This window comes from Orcinus orca, chromosome X (genome assembly GCF_937001465.1).
Source record: "Orcinus orca chromosome X, mOrcOrc1.1, whole genome shotgun sequence".
NCBI lineage: Eukaryota > Metazoa > Chordata > Mammalia > Artiodactyla > Delphinidae > Orcinus > Orcinus orca.
In genome coordinates, this window is record NC_064580.1 from 18468368 (window position 1) to 18490101 (window position 21734).

A 21734-nucleotide genomic window follows, 5' to 3' on the forward strand; every position below is an offset into this window, starting at 1 on the left:
GAAGAGTGATGAAATTATTACATGATAATAAGACTTTAGGAAAGCATCTTTCTGACACTTTTTTTGTGAAAAATAACTTTAAAACTTACTATATATTATATGAAAATGAAATAGGCTGTTTTTATAGGTTTATTCTTTTACAAACCTAGACTATATTGCATGTTATCTGAGCATCTTACCAAAACACTTTTAAAGATGTAGATAGTATCACCATTAATAATAACAGAAGAACTAGATGTGTGGTGTAGTATACTAATTAAATTCTTTTAGATAGCAAATGACAGGATACTGTTTCTCAGACATCTGTTTTGTCACTATTACATTTCTAAATTTATGTAATATTATATATATATACACAAAAGAATGCATGTCATATATATGTTTTGAAGCATAAGAATAATCAGATACTCATAAATTGGCCATTTAATTTACTAACTAGAACATTACCAACATTGTCTTAGTTATAACTGTGCTCCTCCCCATCTCATTACCCTGCCTCTTCTCAGGGTGTTTTTTTTTTTTTTTCATAAAATAGTTGCATACATTTTCTAAACATCTCATTTAGTTATGCTTGTCTTTGTGCTTTATAAAAATAGTATCACTCTGCATATTACTTTTTTCACTTGATGTATTTCTGAACTCATTCATGTTTTGTTTAGTCACTGTAGTTCATTCACTTTCACTTCATATAATACTTAATTGTGTGTATATACTCCAATGTGTATCCATTCTCCTGACCATGAATATTTGGATATATACTTACATTTAGTTATGTATGTAGGAGAGTAATTGTTGGCTTATACAGTATACACATGCTCGTCTTTACAAATGTACCACATCCTGTTCCCAAAGTTTTTATTGCTTATTTATGTAATGTACTTTCATTGTCTTCCCACCTTCTGAATTACTATATTTTGTCTTATTATGCAGTTCACCTTTTGAGAGGCTTTTAAAATTTTCTCACAAAGACTCCAAGAAGATAGAACTTTTACCATTATTGCTATATTATATATAAGGAAACAGATGTAGAAAGATGGGTTAGGTGATTCTTAACCCTTGTAGGTGGTCAGTTTTTCAGAAGAGAATCCCTGATATGCTCCCATTTGTAATGTATTGTGATGATTCTTTTTAAAGAATCAAGCCAAAAGTAATACTAATCCATTTAAGAAAAGATTTGCAGTGGTGAATGCAAGTTGTCTGCCTTTTGCACCTCTGTGTCTCCAGTGCCTGGCAAATAAATGTCTGTTGAAAGAATGAAAGGATTAATTTTCCCCGTAAAATTTCACGTAAAAAGGGGTTACAGGATTTTAAATGTAGCTGCTGTAACTGATTCTGATGCTGATGAAAACCTGAGAGAGAACTAAACAGAGTTGATAAAATCCAGGTATATCATGATTATTACAGATACAAAATTAGTCCTTAAAATTTTAAGGCTGCTTCTTCCTATTTCTTCTCATTTTAATGCTTGTAACTCCAGGGAGATGAGTTGGGAGAGACAGTGGTGATGGCACCAGTCTCCTTGTGAAACTGGTAATGAGCTAGTGAATTGGGGAGGGGAGGGGAAAGGAATTATTGTGGAGAGGATCAGAAGCTTGGAGGGGAGGGCTGGTTTTGGAGCTAAAAAGGGTTCCTAGTACTGTCCAGTCTGCTTCCCACCCTCCCCAAATAAATCCATGTGTGCATTTCTGAGTAGCATTTAGAATGCTTTTGTAGCTTAAAAATTCCAATTTTGATCTGATAGCAAATTTAGAAACCTGAGCCCTAAAGGAATATAGAACATGATGTTACTGGACTATGCAGTGCCATAGCAGGAGTTATCAAAGTACCTAAAGGGAAAAATCAAAAGGTTTGATTAGGTAACTTTATTGGTTCTGGTTCTGCAAATATTTTCTTGTGTATCTTGCTCTTATTTAAGTGCTATCTGCAAAGTTTTTAATGCCTTTTGAAATGTCTACCCTAGCACTATTCAGCAGTTATTAATACCATAACTATTAATTTCCTTTTCAGTGTCTCACTGTTTTCCACAGCCCTCCTCACACCACTAAATATCTCACTAGGCCTCCTGTTTCCTCCCATTTAAACTGTCTGCACAAATGTTCTCCTGCCCTGTCTCCCCACAAAGATTCTGAACTGCCTTTTAAAATTGAAATGTATTTGGCCCTTGGCTCTTCTGTTCATCTTTTTAACCCCTCCCTCAAACCACATCATCTGGATAAATCCTATTCCTTATGACATTTAAAAAGTATTAGCAAGAAAAAAAGGGCTATATAAAGTGTAATAGGCAGGCGATAGTATCATTACTATTTTGAGGTTGGCAAAATGCTTTTACAACATGTTATCAGATTTGTTCCTCACAATAATCAGGTGAAGTAGGTAGACCAGATGTCATCCCAATTTTGTAAATGAGTAAATGGAATTTTAGAGAGGGACCGTGACATAGTCAGTTAGTGACATGGCCAGGACTCAGATCCAGGTGCTTTGACATGGTTTTCATACTTCTTGCTCATTGTTTCTCAAGTTTGGCCTCATCTTAGAATCAAGTAAAGAACTCTTTATTTAAAAACACTGATATCTGGGTCCCATCCAAGACCTATTAAATTAGACTCTCTGTGGTGGGGTTGTAATCAGTATTTTTTAAATGATGCCTCAGTTGATTCTAATGTGGAGACAAAGTTGATAACAACCGTGATATAGTCACACTTTACTGGTTTAGTATGAGGTGAACGTGAGGTGGGAAGAAAATGTATGTGATCAAGAACAGTGTTTACCAATGGTTGGTCCATGGACCATGATTCACCCAGGGAGGCTTGCTAAACATGCATATTCCCTGGACTTCATCACAGCACAGTATGAATGACTGAGAACTATGGATCAGGAGGTTCAACTATTGGTAGGTGATATCAACCCAGAGCCCACACTTTTATAAAAGAGACTAGTTAAAGTTTTGAATTTACAACTGTAGTTATCAACTCATAGTCTATCTGTGCCGTACATGCATATCCAAAGGGATTAGACTTGTCCTTTGAAACATCAAATATAAGTTATTAACAAAAATGGTCATTGTGCATTTGTAATAAGGGGGGAACCAGTGCTAGAAACTAATGTGGTGTCAACAGACAGAGGCAGGAACTAGAGTTACTAAAACAAGAAGGAATAATAATAACATTTTTAGCATTTATTATGAATTATATTATGACTTACATGGATTATATCATTGAATCATTACACGAAATCTATGACATAGATTTTCATACTTACATAAGATGAATGCAGCAAATCAAAGAAAATGTAGAGCTACTAGTTATAGGCACTGATTTTCTGAGGCATTTTGCCCTGCTGCTGAAGTAGTTTTTAATAACCCAGGCCTCTTGGGTTGGGTCAGAATAACCACCAACATCAGATAGGTAATTCAGATGAAATTAGGCCCTAACACAAGTGAAATAATGGATTGAAATTGTAATTGATAGTGGCAGGTTGAAGAACTGGTCAGAATTAAGTAATTATGCAAGTGAGCATGAATCAAACTTAAAAAAATGAGGCAAAAATTCTCTAAAATACAAGATGGGAAAAGACTAGATTTGCATGAAGGTAGCAGAATGTAGTCTGAGGTTAATTGTGAATTACATTGTGTGAGGAGTGATATAGCACCTCATATTTCCTGAAATGAAGAGGTATGGTATGTAAAATTCATAGAGTAGTTACTGCATTAAACTCTGCGTTGGTTAGGTCTTCATTTGCTTGAGTGTTCTGTATTTCCCTCTTTTATGGAGGATTGTATCAGTCAAAGTAAGCTAGATTATGCTGTACTAACAACCTGAAAATGTTAGTGGCTTTTAATAATACTCATGTCCAGTGGTCATGTTCCATGTCCATCCTGGGTTGCTATAGCTGTTCTCCACATCCTCTTCACTTCAAAGCTCAGAGTAGCCTCTTCTTGAACACTGCTGGCAGAGGGAAAACAGAGCATGGTGAACTATGTACTGGTTCTTAAAGTTTCTGCGTGGAAATAAGACATAGCACTTCGGCTCACATTTTGTTGAACAAAGTAAGTCATAGATCCATGGCCAACATCAGTGGCTCCGGGAAGTTTACTTTTCCCTTAAAAAAAGAAAGTATATATTTAGAAATCATAATACAAATCTGCTACAGTAATGAATCTCTAAAAAATTCCAATATAGCATTATACCAGAATTTTAAGGACAACAATGTTTATTTGAATATACGGAAAGAGACAATAAAATTAGGTGCTGAAATTTTAAATATCAAGAAAACAGCTTGGTAAAGGTTGAATTTGAAGAATTTCTTATTTTCCCTCAATGGTGTGTTTGTGTGCATGTGTGTGTCTCTTGGTATTTTAAGTATAATCTACTGGAATATGGGGTGGTAGGTTTGGTGGGAGGGGGAGACTTCTCGAATTTTTTCAAAGCATAAAATTCTGCCTTATAATCATTCAGTGTTATGACTAGGAAACACTAAATGGATACTGATTTTGTGTAATATCTATTGTGAAGGTGTACCACGTTAAGCCTAGATTTGAGCTAATAGTATTACTCGGACAGTTTAGTATTGTCTAGGATTTAAATATCTTATCATCATCAGTGATCTATAAATATTTATTGAGTGCCCAGGTAAGTGGCACTTTTTCATATGTTGGACACAGTTACTGAAAAGAAATGGTTTCATTTTGTCCAAGAAAGTGCATTCTAAGTAGATAAAAAGGACAAAGATACATGAGCTTAAGGAATTTTGTAAACTAATACTTAGAATTTGTTTCACATATACTATAACTTCCATTTATTTTCTGGCAGCCAAGTGTATGATGTTGAATTGAAGAATTAATGTTTAATTTATATGTTTATTTGTAATGGGGTGTGGTATTTATCTTTGCTAGAACTCTTTAGTTGAATTTGTCACAAGGGAAAAATTGTCTCCCAATTTTAGACCCTATAGATTTTCTTTTCATTGTGATATGTTAGATGGTCATTACAGTAAGTAACTTGAACATGTGGAAGCTAGAGAGACTTACAAAGAAATTTTAGCTTCATTGAATGAATATAAAATTCTTGATATCTTTTGCATAATATGAATCTTCATGCTGAGAAAGGCCCAATTATTTTTGTTGAAAATATCTGCTGAGATCATGCAGATTAAAGTTTAAAACCAAACTCATGTTTAAAGTTATTTTAAAACTGTGAAACTCTATTTTTGTACAAAATAGTATGAAGAGACTAAGTGTACTGTACTAGTTTGTATAGCAGTTAGTTTTGTTTTAAAAATATGGCTTTAAAAGTTTCATTTTTTTACACGTAACCTATAAAACCAGTGTTAAATATTTACTGTGGAATATGAAAATAGAGAATTAATGGAAGAAAATAATCATAACTGATAAATTCACATTTTATTTATAGAGTGTCAGAGCACCTTGAGAAATTAAAGAGACAGTGCAGTTGAATATAAGATTCCTTCTTTGAAAATATTGACAATCTAATGGGAAAGACTAAGACTAACATATAGATTACTGATGGAAACATAAAATATGTACAGTTAGTAGTTATCTGATTGGCCATTCAAAATCATTTAGGTCTTGACTCAAGACATGCAGAATAAACAAACTTGGTTCATAATGGGGATTAACTCATTCACTGCCCCTTCAAGTTGTCAAAACAAAGCTATTAAAGTTACAGGATCACAATCTCACTCTAATGAGTTTTCTAGTCAATGGTACATTGACTTGACATTTTTACTTTTTATGCCTTTTGACAGTTCAATCTTGAAAAGCCTCAGTGGATTTTGGATTTGTTGGAGAGCCACTTAGATGCTGAAAAACACAATCAGACTCACTTCTGCTTGTACCCCCAAGTCTCTATATGCTAAAAGATTAGTTTCCACACCCTTTCAACTGTTGGAACATTAGTCTTTCATTGTCAAGTGGAAGGCGAGAGTGATTAGAGTCAAATGGGGTTTCATTTTAGATGACCTCCTGGGGGAGAACTGGAGCAGTATTTTGAAAAGGAATATGATCCAAGATGCAGAAGAATATGGTTATGTTCACCAACAGAAAGTCTAGGATGGCCTCTGAGGTCGTGCCCACCCACACATTCTCCTCCCATTCTTTGTTAATTGCACTTTTTATGTTACAACTTGTAACCTTATTTAACCTAATGAAAATCTTAGCCAATTTTTTTAAAAACTGGTCATTTTAAAATTTCAACAGATACCATCCTTCATGAACATTCTTCTTCTCATTCCAAAATCACATCAGAAAGACTAACAAGTATGTGGTCATTGAGTCAGTCACAACGGTGAAGGGATTGCCAAGGAGGTAGTTGTGGGGTTATTGTACCTCTGCCTTGTTTGCCAATGACATTTATCTGAAATTAGAATGAAACTATGGCGTTTTGATAACACGTTCAGGAAGGATGTCGATGCCTGTCTATTCACCGTGGACATTCTTCTTTGTACTCGGGACACTCAGTCAGCTTTCTGTCTCTGATGAATCTTAATTTAGTTTGGACTTTTATCTTTCATCCATTGCAAATCTTTTATCACTGGCACTGCTTTCTCTGTGCCCACAAAGCTATGTGATGGGTACTTTGGATTCATTTTCATGCTTTTCCATATATTACCTTACAAAGAGAATTGGTGTCATTGTACTGTGTGGCTACTGTAGATGTCATAGTAGACTGGAATCTGCCCTTTGCTGAAGGAAAAAAAACTGAAGGATCTGGTTAATGACTGGGAATTAAATCCCTTTATGTTTTCTTCCCAGATATTGCTTTTACTGTTATTTGTTTCTTGGTAAATGGCTTCTCCAACTGTTGGATGGACTATAGTATATTTCTCTAGACCTGCACTGCTGTCTAACATGGTAACCACTAGCTGCATGTGGCAATTTTGGGGGGTTTTTTGGCCGCACCTCGCGTCTTGCGGGGTCTTAGTTCCCCGACCAGGGATTGAACCTGGGCCACAGCAGTGAAAGGGCAGAGTCCTAACCACTGTACTGCCTGGGAATTCCTTGCATGTAGTAGTTGAAATGTAAATTTAATTAAAATTAAGTAAAATTATAAATTCAGTTCCTCATTTGCACTAGCCACATTTCAAGTGCTTAATAGCCACACATGTCTAATGACTATTGAATTAGATAGCACAGACATAGAATATATTATTATAACTCTATTATCACTGTAAGTTGTATTAGATATGTCTCTGTAACACCACTTTCTCCATTTACTCCTGACCACACAACTAACTCTTCCTCCATCTGGCTCTTAAACATAAGCATTGTCTGATCTTGTCCTTAGCTATCTTCTCACTACACATATTCTTTTTTGATGAATTCATTGTTGTTTGTTTTTCTTGTACCTTTAATTGTCTGTTTAATGTAAATATTTCCCAGATCTGGTTGTATTCTAGATCCACTTCAGCTTTTTCAGCTACTTGCTGGACAGCTTTGTATATGTCCTCTCAGCAACTTCTGATTTTATATGCCCAAAATAGAATTATTTTATTCTCCCTAAATTCTCTCCTCCTATCATCTCTACAGTGTTATTCATCCATTAGCCCTGGGGTAATGTTTAACTTTCCTCTCCCCATTATTCTCTGTATCTAATGAATCAGTCGCCCAGTTCACTCATTCCTGGCTACATGTATGTCATCCACCTCTCCTCATCTCCCCTTCCACCATCATAACATCAGTTCAAGTCCTAATTACATATCACATTTTCTATTGAAAAATTATTCCGACTGACCTCCCTGCCTCCAGCCTTTCTCCCTTCCGAATCCATGCCTTCTTCCTCATCATTTTCATAAAACATACGTTTGATCACATACTTCCCATACTCACACATCCGTGAGCCCTCCCTTGTAGCAGAGTCAAGAGCATACTTATTCATCCTCCCTAGAGTTGAAATGTCTACTTGGTATGTCTAGAAAGGTACACAACTTTCCAGGTCTCTTCCATCTGAGACCTGGCACCAAAGTTACTCCTGTAACTAAAGGAAAGGAACAAGAGGAAAGGAACTATGAGAAAAGGAACAAGAGATGTCTATTTGAGTTGTTAAGCTAGACCATAGAGTTTGAACTCTGCTCCCACCCCACCCCACCTCACCCCTGTATCCCCCCAGCACACACACACACACACACACACACACACACACACACACGCTTATCATTCACATTGCTGTTTAACACCAACCATGGCACTAGGTAAGCTACCCTGACTTCAACCTCACCCAAATGAAAGTCACAAGAAATTGTCAATCGACTGAGTTAAGTCTTTGCTACCCTAATAGAATGGGTCTTCAAAATAGATTGTTATACAAAAATAAAGCTTTTATTCCCTTTAAAACAACAAAATTCCTCCAGCCTATCATTAGTAGCTCTCCACAATATGACATGTTTTTCTAAGCTTTCTTTCTCACTGCACTCACCCCACATACCTTACACTCTAGCCAAATTGGTCTGTTTACTCCTGATTGTGCCCTTGTTCAGTGTGTTCACATAATTTGGAACGATCTTTCCTCATGAACCCCCAATTTCCAGATTTAAAAGCTATTTAAGACCAGCTAAAATATCATCTCTTCCAGAAGGTCATTCCAGAGTTAACAAGTAAGGATTTATCTCCTTTTTAGGGGGATCTTCTGTTAGCATTTATCTTGTTTACGTTGTATTATTATTTGAGTAGTTTCACCTACTTCTCTACTAAATAATGAAATAATGGCCAAGGACCAAGTTTAATTTATCTTTGATCACGCAATAGTCCCTGACAGTGAATTGCATTTAGAAGATGCGAAAAAAAAATTGTAAGCAAAGCAATATTTTTTATATTATTTGTATAAATGTACTATAATATATGTACTAAAAAGATACAGATGAAAATTTATAGCATTTATAGTTATAAAGTTCCATGGAATAGTATATAACATTAGAGATATACACTATTTCTCTTCACTCTCTCTTTATGTATTCAATATTAATAACTTCTGTACTGTTCTTGTGACTATCTATAATACACAGTTGATGAGAAATATTACTTGTACTGAGCATCCTAATCCCCAGATGACAAAGTATTCAACATTTATGGTAAAATATTTGATGGAATTTTTTAATGTATTCTGCTCAGTATAGCAACTGGATCATTGTTTCACAGAAAGGGTAACTGATTACGATCCTGTGTGGGTGATCTTATTTTGCTAAGAAAAAAAGGGATCAAAACTAAAGAAACACTCCTCTTTTTTATGAATATTGTCATATTAGGAATTTGGGGCATTTAAATGTGCATCACATGGTTTGTATAAGCATTATATGTAAAAAGGATAAAGAAGAAATGCAAGTGTTATTTTGCATGTACAGTAAAAGACAGCATGAGCTACTGAAGAAAATTCCTGGGAGTATATAGTGGCATAGCTCTAAATCCAATTTTAAAAATCTAAATTTAATCCTAACCTAAAAATAACTAGAACGTCAGAGGTGTGCCTTTCCATAGTATGAATAAGTTCATAAAATGGAGATTTCTCCCTATGCAGTGCGATTTTATTTTTAAAACTTGGGGGTATGACCTTTTGGGGAAAGATTTGGCCCTAAGTGGTAACAAAACCCACACTTCAGAAGCAAATACTTTAAAATCACAATTTGATGGAAATAAAATAACTTACTGATAAGATGACTCCCTCAAGGTACCTAGGGCTGTATAAATATTTAGCACGATAAAATGAACTCCAAGAAATTATAGCTTAACTAAATAGAACATAGTCATTTAGTTTCTATTCTTCTCCCTAATATAAAGCAGCAGGTTAATATGTGCTTTTTGTGTTGTTCTGCTTTATTGTTTTGTTTTTTTTATGCTGTGTCTCAACCTTTGTGAAAGCCTTTGGTTTTCAATAATGAAGAGGCATTCTGGCTGAAAGAAGGTAGAGATACAGACAAGTAGAAGCAGTATTCAAAGTAGTAAGCTATTTAAAGAGAAATAAGTTTACTAGCAGGAAAAAAGAAAAACCAATCAATAAATTGGGGGAACGTGTAACCAAAACACAAAGCTCTGAGAAGCTGAGAACTGTTTAGAGTGAGCTAGCAGATACTGTTTTTAAAGCAGTTTACTGTTTTATGGATTCTATATATTTGATCATTTTTGGTTTGATTTGGTTTGGTATTCTTCTATCACATGATATCCTATGAAGTAGAATATGTATTTCTCAAAATATTATCTTTATCAAAATCATCTTGAGGACCCGTACTCTGGATCTACTGAATCTCTATTTCTGGGGATGGACCTAGGGATCAGCATTTTAACCCACTCCCCCCAAGTGATTCTCACATGTATACAGAAGTAAAATCTGAAAAATCACTGCAGTAGCTTAACTGTGTTTGGGTGTACTTTCATTGCTTTTGCAGTAATGCCTTTATTTTCTTTGCCTAAAGGACCTACTTTTTTCTAAGACCCAATTAAAAGCCACCTTTCCTGATTTTTTTTAAGGCAAAGTTAAAGTTGTTTCCTCCTCTACTTCCCCAGCCCCATGATCCTGCCTTTATTATAGTAATTATTGGTGTCCCAAAAGTCTTAGTGCATATTTAAGCTTTAATAACTTCACATATATAAATATGGTGCAGATATCATTTGAATTTTAATTATTTCAATTTCTTTTACAATCATTTAGTTTTATATCAAATGGTAAGTTTTTAATTTTAATATTTGTGTGTGACAGTTTTTTAGACCCATGGAAATACTCGGCCACCTTAGTCACCGGATGTAGCTCCCTTAGACTTTATCTTGTGGGGTCATCTCAGTATGCATCAGTGCTTCATTCTTTGAATAATACTAAGGCCAGGATCACAAATGTAATCCTTTTAGTCACTGAGGAGGAGCAGCTGATGAAAGTTTTTACAAAGTTTGAAATTTGACTTGCACAATGTATAGCCCAATACAGTGGTTTTGTTGAATTTTAATAAGAAATATATTAATATTTTTAAATTTTAAATAATTGACCTTTCATATGTTGATTTGTATAACTTCATGGCATTTATACTTCTAAAGTTATTGAAACGTAAAACTGCATGAAGACTAGAATTCTACATATTTTAACTTATTTGTGTGAATGCCTATCTCCTTAAACTGCACTTCTCTAAGCCATGTTTTATTCATCCTTACATCCTTAACACAGATGATTAATATTTGCTGAATCAAGAGGAAAAGTACATCTATTATACATTATCCAATTGGTTTAATATATTCAATATTATTAAACTGTTACTAAATATATTTAGATACATTTAGTATATGTAAAATCTAGCTTCAAACATATTAATATACTTAATATTTAGTAATATTTACTGTTTCCATCCATTACAGTTATCCTTTTAGATGCTCAAATTGTTCCATCTCTGGCCAGTGAGAATCTCTTCATGTTGGCTTCTGAGTCCTACTGACACAATACTCGTAGTCTTTAATAGCTTCTTTCTATCTTGTGTCACAATATAATCCATGCTCCTCTTGTACAGTTCCTATCCCAGATCTGGTATTAGCCATTTTCCAGGAAGGCTTGGAAAATGGTATTTGAAGACCACCAATTGTGGGGAGTTCGTTTATTACTAAATTGGTCATTGTTTCTATGCTTTTTCAGTGGACAGAGCTAAGAGAAGCATACAAACATACATACATACATAATACATCAAGAGACTCTGAGGTTTTTACTTAACTTCTTATATATGTATCTGCTTTCTCCCATGCTAAAATTACTTACCAATGTCACCAAGAGTGATAGAATGATACTGTCATATAACTGTTCAATTGCTTCATCCTATAAAACACACACAACAGTTTCAACAAAACAGTAACAGAATAACAACACTACTACCAAACCAACAATATGGTTACTGAAAATAGTATAAGATTTTGGTTAACAGTTCTTTTTCTTATATCATACTAGGGATGTACAAGTAGAGTATATTTTAAAGAGACTTGAAATAGTTACTCTGTGTGATTATTCTATCACTAGCAGAATATTCATTTAGATCATATTTACTTTTTTCCTTGAGAAGAATCCCTTTGAAGTTTGAACATTTAATCATATCCTCTGATTCTAGGAAGGTAGGTAATTAATGAAACTTGCATCCATTACAGCTGAAGCTAGCTGTAGAGGCAGCATGGGGAAACTGGGCAACTTCCCAGCTTTTCCCAAATCGTCTCTTCCCAGTGTAATTGTGTTTGAAGTTAATTCTGTAAAATTGGACTCTTCCAAATTCAGATGTAAGTACAAATGCACTTTCCAAATATAAATGTTTTATCTACACCTTGGCTCCTCTGTACACATAATTCATAGTTAATTATTAAGAGTTGACTTTATATGAGTATATAGACACAGATATGATGGTGTTTGCAGCAAACTTCTCCTTTGGTACAGAATGGCAAGGCCCAATCCTTAAGTATTTCTATTAGTTTGTGAAATGAATTAGGCCAAATTTAACTTTAAAATTTTTGGCCCGATAAGAATATGTACTTCTTCTGACAAGGTATTGTGGTGAAGTGGCATTACCAAAAGCTATGTTGAGTAAGATTCCTTTGTGTCAAAATTAAATTCAGGGGAAAAAATGACGTGGATTCTCATTCCTCGAAATATGCAGTGTTGTGGAATATGGATATTTTTTTCAAAGTTAGATAGCCAAATAATAATTAGTTAACTTTATATTTTAACATAAAAGTAATTAGTTTAAAATTTTTAAATGATACAGAGCAACAATAATTCATACTTAAAATGTTTTTATCATTTACTGTATGCCAGATAGTGCTAAGCCATTTATTTCATTTCCTCATTTGATTCTCACACATCCTTATTGGTTTACTTATAGTATCATGCCCATTTTATAAAGTCCTTGAGTAAACTGAACCATAGAAACACGAAGTTTCTAAGCAAAGATCATTTTGCTATATTACTGCTTATTGTAAGTCTAGCAATTGCAGATAAAAAGACAATGGTGAATTTTTAAAAATAATTTTTTTGTAATTTCAGGAACTCAAATTTAGGCAAGAACTATAAACTTGATATTCATTAGTAGCATATATCAATTTTAAGTGCATAATAAAAGTGTATTTAATATCTTGCAGTAAAGTGTTTTTGAGATTTTTGATATGACTATTGAAATAAGTACTAGTGTTTTTCTTAATGTTCCAATCTATAATAAATCAGTATTTGAAATGTTGGAAATATTTCAACAAAATACATTTATCACATGTAAAAGTTTAGACAGGAAATGATTATAGTAATTTTTCCAATATTTGTTTTTATATCTATTCAATGTATATTATCCTTTATTATGTGTGTTTAAAATTAGTAAAATTAGAAAACACAGCTAAGCAAAAATTAAAATCCCTGTAACTGACCATCAGAGCTAACCAATGTGAATATATTAGTTAAAAGGAATGCTTGATTTTTTAAAATTAATGTATATGTTTCTTATTTTTAGGATTGTACTGTATATGAAACAGAAAATAAAATTCTTCATGTGGTAAGTATACTTGGATTTATTTTCACCTTCATTACAAAATATGTATTCCTTTGTTTAACTAGCTATTAAGTAAAAAGCTACAGCCTATAAAAAAGTGAGCCCTGTATATTTTATAGGAAAAGTACAAAAAGATCAAAACGTAACAGGTCATATTAGTTATAACCATTCTATTGTAACTTAATAGAAAAATATGACACAGTACTTTAAGATTGTAGTATGTAGCAAGGTTAAAATGCAATAAAGAATCTAGAGAAAAGGAAATTTGAAATAAGAATTTTTCACTCTTGACCTGTGACAAAAAGAGATCAAAGTATTTGGTTGTATAACAGAGATAATTTACCTCTGTTGTCATTTGGATGAAGTACTTCATAAAATAATCAAACTGCCTTTACTCTGATTCTGTGTTCACCAACCTTCTAAATTTTAACTTGGCCATATTTATTGAATCAATTCATGACTTTGCATGTGTTTCATTTTATTACTAGAAATACTGAGTTATGAGTACATTATACTTTGTAGAAAGGCATCTTCTTTCTTCTTAATGAAGTTTGCTGGTTTTCTTTTTTTTAATAAATTTATTTATTGTATTTATTTACCTTTGGCTGCATTGGGTCTTCATTGCTACACACTGGCTTTCTCTAGTTGTGATGAGCAGGGGCTACTCTTCGTTGAGGTGCACGGGCTTCTGATTGCGGTGGCTTCTCTTGTTGCAGAGTATGGGCTCTAGGCGCGCGGGCTTCAGTAGTTGCGGCATGTGGGCTCAGTAGTTGTGGCTCACGGGCCCTAGAGCACAGGCTCAGTAGTGGCGCACAGGCTTAGTTGCTCTACAGCATGTGGGATCTTCCCGGACCAGGGCTTGAACCCGTGTCCCCTGCGTTGGCAGGCAGATTCTTAACCACTGCGCCACCAGGGAAGCCCTTGCTGCTGCTTTTCTTTGTTAATCCATTTCTTGGTTAATGCTCATCTGCCCTAATAACTTCACCTCTATTAGATATGAGTGACAGCACAAATAACATTGAAGAAGTTTAGAAATAAATGCAATATATTTACTTCGGCGATTTTGCATTTCAGCTAGTGAGAATTTAAAGATCTTGTCTGATAATGATTGAGACAGTGGATTGCATTAACCAATCAATTCAGCTCAGAAACCGCTTGTATTTTCATGTTATTATTCTACTGCCCTTCCTGGCCTTTTTACGCAAGGATGGCCCAGCCTTCACTAGAAGGTTGTATACTTGTGTATTACTCTTCTAACAGTAAGAATTATTTTTTAAAAATAATAAAATAGTATAGTATTCCACTTGGTATGTAATGCTAGGATACTTTATTTATTTATCTATTTATTTTTGAAGCATAGTTAACTTTACAATGGAATACTTTCTTTAAAACAAAATTTTCAGAAAAGTCTCTTTCTAGGTTTCCTGTAATATAGAAGAAATCACTTGGAGTCTAAAAATCTGTGTCTGAATCCTAGTTCTATCACTTTCTATCTCAGTGACCTTAGTCAAGTGATTTAACATTTTTTGAGCTTTTGCTCTTTTTTAAGGTAAATTTTAACAATTAAAAAAAATTTACTAAGATAAAATTATGTTAGTTCCAGGTATACAACATAATGATTCAATATTTGTAAGAGACTTTGTTCTTAATATGTAAGGTGAGTATGTGTACTCATATAACCTAGTAGAGATTACAGTAGCTTGAGATATGCACTAGAACATAAACCGCCTCAGACCAGACCCAATATCTTTATTTTGTCTGGAAGGTAAGGGAGGCATTTGTCAAGAGGAAGGAGAACTTATCACTTATGAAAACCTGCTCTATCCTAGGAATTCCAGAGGCAGTACAAGCATCAGAGTGTTCTTCAATACCTGGGCAAACTGAGATAGCTCAGGAAAGTTGTAAGGTGTGTCTTTTCCTGACATAGATCTCTATTTAAAGATGAGTAAAGAAAAAGAATGGGAAAGAGAAGAGGAAGTATCCTCTCATATATTAGAAGAAAATCTTTCCCCATGAAGTAAGTTTATTAAGAACATCTATTTAATATTCTCAATAAGAACTAAAAGAACATTGTTTTATTAAAATAGAATACCATACTATAAAGAAGGTAAGGCCACTATAAACTGAGCATAATATGGAGTAAGAAAACAGTCTCTAAAACTCAGAACATGGAAAAAGAAATTAAACCATGCTGAAAGCAGCAAAAAGCAGACTCGATATTGAAGAAAATTGAAACAGTGAGACACAAGATAAACTTTAATGATGCTCAGTTATTTAGTAAATTACTGAAAAGACAAAAAATGAGAGAAGATAATAGCTATGGAGTATAGATTATGGATAACCCACCTTCAATTAATTGTTAGTTTCTAAGAAAGAAAGTAATAGGAAACAAAGATATAATAGAATAATTTAGAAATAGAAATAGGGAAATTTGGATTACTCAACAAAGACAGAAAATGTGTTGGAAAGATAACAGCTTCAACAACAAATGAACTTATATACAAAACAGAAATAGAACCACAGACATAGAAAACAAACTTATGGTTACCAAAGGGGAAAGGTGGGGGGAAGGATAAATTAGGAGTTTGGGATTAACATATACACACTACTGTATATAAAATAGGTAACCAACAAGGACCTCCTGTATAGCACAGAGAACTATACTCAATATTTTGTAATAACCTATAAGGGAAAAGAATCTGAAAAAAAATAGATATAAATGTGTGTATAGCTGAATCACTCTGCTGTACACCTGAAACTAACACATCATTGTAAATCAACTATACTTCAATTTAAAAAAAGAAAAATTTCAAGATATTTTCTGTAACATTTTACAATTTCTATGGCAAGAAGCAACTTTACATTCATTCAACCAGTGGCAAGAGAGAGATGTGAGGTTTTGACTTCAAAGAAACAAATTTTAGAGTGTATTCACATATTTACTCTGAAACCCTAACTGCCAGAAGACAATGGAACAAAATCCATAAGCCTTTGAAGCAAAACTGTTTATATCTAACTAAATTATCATTCACAAGTGAAAGCAGTAAAAAGATATTTTTAGATCAGCAAGATCAGTAAAGGACCATTTTGAAAAGTATACTTGAATATGTTTACCAAATAAATGAAACAAAAGTTGAATTCCAGGATAGGAAGGTTGTGGTAGCAAAGGCCTGAAGGTGAACAACAAAACCAGATGAGATGGTGTCTTAGTTCGTTCCCGCTGCTTTAACAAAAATACAGTAGACTGGGTGGCTTAAACAACAAACATTTTTCACTCTTCTGGAGGCTAGGCTGTCCAAGATCAGGGCACCAGTAGATTTGGTGTCTAGTGAGGGCCTGTTCCCTGATTCCTAGAGGGTCTTCACATGGTGGAAGAGGCAAGGGGAGCTCTGTGGGGTTTCTTTTATAACGACTCTAATCCCATTCAAGAAGGCTTCAAACTCATGACCCAGTTACCTCTCAAAGGCTCCACTTGCAAATACCATCACACTGGGGATTAGGTTTCAGCATATGAATTTGGGGGGGATACAAACTTTGAGTCTATAACAGATGGAGAGAAATAAAAAAGTATATGAGTTCTAACTACTATTTTTTAAATGAGGGTTTTTAATGATAAATCAAAAATATAATGCAAATATCATTGAATTTATATATTTTTTAAAGAGACAAGCTCTGTATTTCTAAATTAAACCACGAAGACTACCATTACTTTCCAGTGGCAGTTATCCTCAGAAAACAAGGATTTCCTGTAAAACTAATGAAGTACAAATTTTCACCGATCGATTCATAAACACAAATACACATACACACACTAACACACACTAAAAATATCCAAATGCTGGTGAGAATCTGATGAAATTAGAATGGACACACCGTATTGCTAGGCATGTACGTTCATAAAACCTTTTTAAGTTTTAGTCAGTTTCAAGGCTCAAAAACATTAATACTGTACTAACATTTATGTAGCGTTTAACATATGCCTTAGGCACTATTTTAAATGCTCGGTATAAACTAACTCATTTGGTCCTCATAACAACCTTATGAGGTAGGTATTATTACTATCATCTCCATTTTACAGATGAGGAAACGGAAGCATAAAGAGGTTAGATGACTTTTGCCAAGTGACACAGTTGGTCTGGCCCCAGAGTCCATATTCCTATACTATCTTGGGAATCTAGTCTAAAAATAAATTCTAAAACATAATAGCGTTTTCTGTAGAAAGAGTTTATAGCAGAATTATATGTAATAATGAAAAATAGGCAATAATAGGTTAATGCTTCAGTAAACTATGGTGTATTCACAGGATTAAATATTCTATTTAATACTATTTGAAGTTGTATTTGTGAATATATGATTTATGAATAAATTATCCATAAATAAATTTATGAATATACCAAAAATATTTTGTGACAATATTAATGGAAACATTCTAAATGATAATGTTAAGTAAAAACCAGATTCAAAGCGTTATAAACACAGAATAAATCACCATTGAAAATTGAAAAAGAAAATATTCAATATTAATATTTACTGTGTTTATTTGGTAAGATGATAGCTGATGTTTTTTGTTTGTTCATTTCAAATGTCCTCCCAAGTTTCTTCAGTTAGTTTATGTTACTTTTATAATTTTTCATTATAAAAGTAAATATTTATTATGTTTATAATCCTGATGGCCTTGAATGGATAGTTTTATTCTCTACATAATGAAATAGTCAAAAGAAACTTGGACAATCCATAGGTTACATTTCCTGTTCAGCTTTTTTATCTTTAAAATTGGAGAGAGTTGTTTATGAGAAAGTAGTAGACTCTGAGGACCAAAAAGCTGGGTAGAAAAGAGGGTTGGTTGGTTTCAGTGGTAGACAGAGATGTCCATCAATATGAAATGTGAGAATGAATAAAAGGAGACTGGGCAGCTTGGGTTTCCTTGGAATTTGCCATTAAATATAATGGGACAGATGGCAGAGTGTGACCGTAAAGGACAAAAGGAAATGCAGATATCAATGTACTATATATCTGAGTGCTTGTCACCTGATGATAAAGAGGAATATATTTCACCTCTCTTGATTTGATATTTCCCTCTCAGTTAGGCTTTGTCGCTGATTTCGTGTTCCCTGGCATGCTGGAGCCCATCTGTTTTTGCTCTGCACAGATCCTTGTTTTATACAGGAAATCAGATGCAGGGAATCTGGAGTTCTCTTCAGTTCTCTACCCTACTTTCCCCTTACTGCCACCTTTCACTACAATCTTTGAATCTGGAGACAGAAGCATTCCCGAGAAGCCATTTCAGACCTTGTGCTTTAGCAGACTTATTCTGCTTGTCACAGCTCTGCTGCTCTCGCTGGTGAACCGCGAACACTTGTCAGCTTTGATAAGCTCATGGAAATCCCAGGCCAGGCATTGATCATTAAAGTCACATTGTTTAAATCAGATTGTACTGAACTCAAATACACCTTTTACATTAACCAACAGTGTGATCTTGTATATGGCACTTGCTTTGTGCTAGCATTTTACCCTCATCGTTTTTATAAAAATAATGAGAGGAATAAATAAAGTAAATGCCTATTTTATTATTTTAGTGTTAACACTATCTTTTCGTTGTGTAGTACTTTACAGTTTACAGGGTATTTTCATGAATGCTCTCTCTCCTCTCTTCTCTCTTCTTTCTTTTCTCTCCAAGCTATTTTTTTCATTATTTATTTAGGTTTGATCATGAATTAGGCTTGTTTTGGCTTGTTAACTATTTGTTTCATTTCATGAAAATTTTGTGTGTACTTTTTTCCTTCCTTTAAGTGTATGCGTTCTTTACTCTGAAGCTCCATTTGGGTTGAGATTATTGTTCCTTCTCCGCTATCTAGACTAGAAATGGCTAAAACCGCGTAGAACCAACAGTTAGGTTAAGAGAAGAGCCTGTAGAACCAACAGTTAGGTTAAGAGAAGAGCCTGGAGGAGAAAATTAAAAGGTCATTTTAGACTTTGCCCCACCATCTATATCATATCATTTATGTAAGCATAGTTTCCCTCTTCTAATCTCCCAAAACCTTGCGGATGTAAGTACTAGGGCAGCAGCATGCCCCATAATAAAAGTCATCATATTAATATTTTATCTTTAGAGATTTCTTGAAAACAGTGGCGGTCTAATTACTTTATAAAAATAATCTTATTTTGGTCCCTGAAGCTGTGAAATGGCAGCTTTGCCAATTATAGACTCTTCTCTTAAAGCTGTGATCTTGGGCCATTGCAAACTGAATGTTTTTGTATGGTTGACATTTTGGTTGTAACTGTAGCATTTGAACATACAAATTATGGTCAGTCTCATTAAAACATGAATTGTAATACTGAGTTTTGTAGATATAAAGCATTAGGATGCTTCTTTGTTTGAAAGTTAATGTGACCCTTCTATTTTGGCCCCCTTCACTGTCTTTGTGGTCAATGTAAAGAAGCACGCTAACTCTATTACCGAAATAGGCCTTGATTTCTTGAGTGTCGTATTAGATTATCTTCAGGTTTTGGCAGTTTGGTGCTTTATTGCTTTATAAATTTTTTAACTGTAAATTAAGTTCTCCACAACTGATGTCTTGTGCAGGAATGAAGACATCCAGATAGGTATGATGGAGTTAGAAGTTGTTTGTCTTTTATGGGACAAAAAAAAATGTGTGTATACTAATGGGAATGTAACCACACATAAAAAAATCAAAATAATCTGTTTTCACTGTCTTTTTAGTGTGTCTTTATGATTTGGATACAGTATGTAAGTTGGTATATTATGGATGTTTTTGCTAATATCACATTTGCTGAAAACATTATGCATTGTAAAATGCTTTCATATTCAGATTGACTCAGAGTGTACAATCCTCACTCTCAAAGAGTGTTCATTTTAGTTGTTGAGTCAAGTGAGGCTGAGTAATGTAATAGAAAGAGCAGCAATTTGAGAGTTAAAAAGATTTTGTGTCCTGACCCCATTCTGGCACTTACTAGCTGTGAACAAACTAAATTAGCCTTTCTGATTACGCTGGGGGATTGGAGTGTCTGTGATTTCAAAGGTCTAAATGCCACAAATCTTTGGTGACTAACTCACAAGATCAGTAGAAAACAGTATGACCACATAAAAGAGAGAAATTTGGGGCTTCCCTGTTGGCACAGTGGTTGGGAGTCCGCCTGCCAATGCAGGGGACACGGGTTCGTGCCCCGGTCTGGGAGGATCCCACATGCCGCGGAGCGGCTGGGCCCGTGAGCCATGGCCGCTGAGCCTGCGCGTCTGGAGCCTGTGCTCCGCAACGGGGAGAGGCCACAACAGTGAGAGGCCCGTGTACCAGAAAAAAAAAAAGAGAGAGAGAGAGAAATTGAAGGACTATCTTAATCTAAGACCATTCTTTATGTGATCGAAGACACTATGGATTTTTAAAAACTATAGTTATTGTTACTATAAATGTAAAGATTTCTTCAAAAAGATAATTGAATCAGTCTGGAGATGGATATCACACGATAACTTAAACAAGGGAAGTTTAATCTAAATAATTACTAAACTGTGATAGAAGAGTACCGATATAGATGTAAAGAGACTCTAAAGCATGCCCTAGGACTGGGGGAGAGTACCCAAGGAAGGACAGATTGAGGTGGACACCTTCCCCCACACTGAGGGTCAGAAATCATTAGAACAGTCAGGTTGCGGCTTCATTGAGTTGCCTAAACCAGAGCTGGCCCAGACAAGCAGGAAACAACCTTCCAGGATACAGGCAAGTGATGCTGGTAGGAGAGCTCACAGAGAGAGTAGGGTGCTGACGTGGGTATGAGGCTGAGAGGGCCACAGGATGGTGGTCACTGAGCCCAGACTGAGGCTGTGAGGTCACTGAGGGACTGCATAGTCTGGGCATCATGGATGTCCCCACACACGTGTGTCACTGATGGACCTTGTAGCAGAAGCAAGAAAAAGCAAAACACTGCCCAAAGGGAAGAGAAGCCTCCTTCTCCCTGCAGTATCCCTCCAGCACCCTCTACTGGCACAAACTTAACACTGTCCTTACTGTGAAGTAGATATATTTGAAGAGACCTGCCTGTCATCATAGAGGAAACACTGAAGGGTGAATTTGGAGCTGAGAACCAGTAAACTAATAACTGGTACAATGCAATTAGCTCTTTTCTCCATAAAATCATATATGGAAACTTTGAATTTCTCTACTATATGTAAAGACATTGCTCCCAGGTCTCTGCTATTTGTTCCCTATTTGCCCATAAGCTGTATA

General features: G+C 34.7%; 1 protein-coding gene across 11 annotated transcripts in view; it reads left to right on the top strand.

Moving 5' to 3' along the window:
• The window catches only part of CNKSR2 (connector enhancer of kinase suppressor of Ras 2), a 258260-nt gene that overhangs the window by 84291 nt on the left and 152235 nt on the right, over positions 1-21734 (top strand). For all 11 annotated transcript variants that reach the window (XM_049704702.1, XM_049704705.1, XM_049704701.1 and 8 more), the window contains one exon: positions 13456-13497. In XM_049704702.1, coding sequence (XP_049560659.1) covers positions 13456-13497 — 42 coding nt within the window. The remainder of the gene's footprint in view (positions 1-13455; positions 13498-21734) is intronic.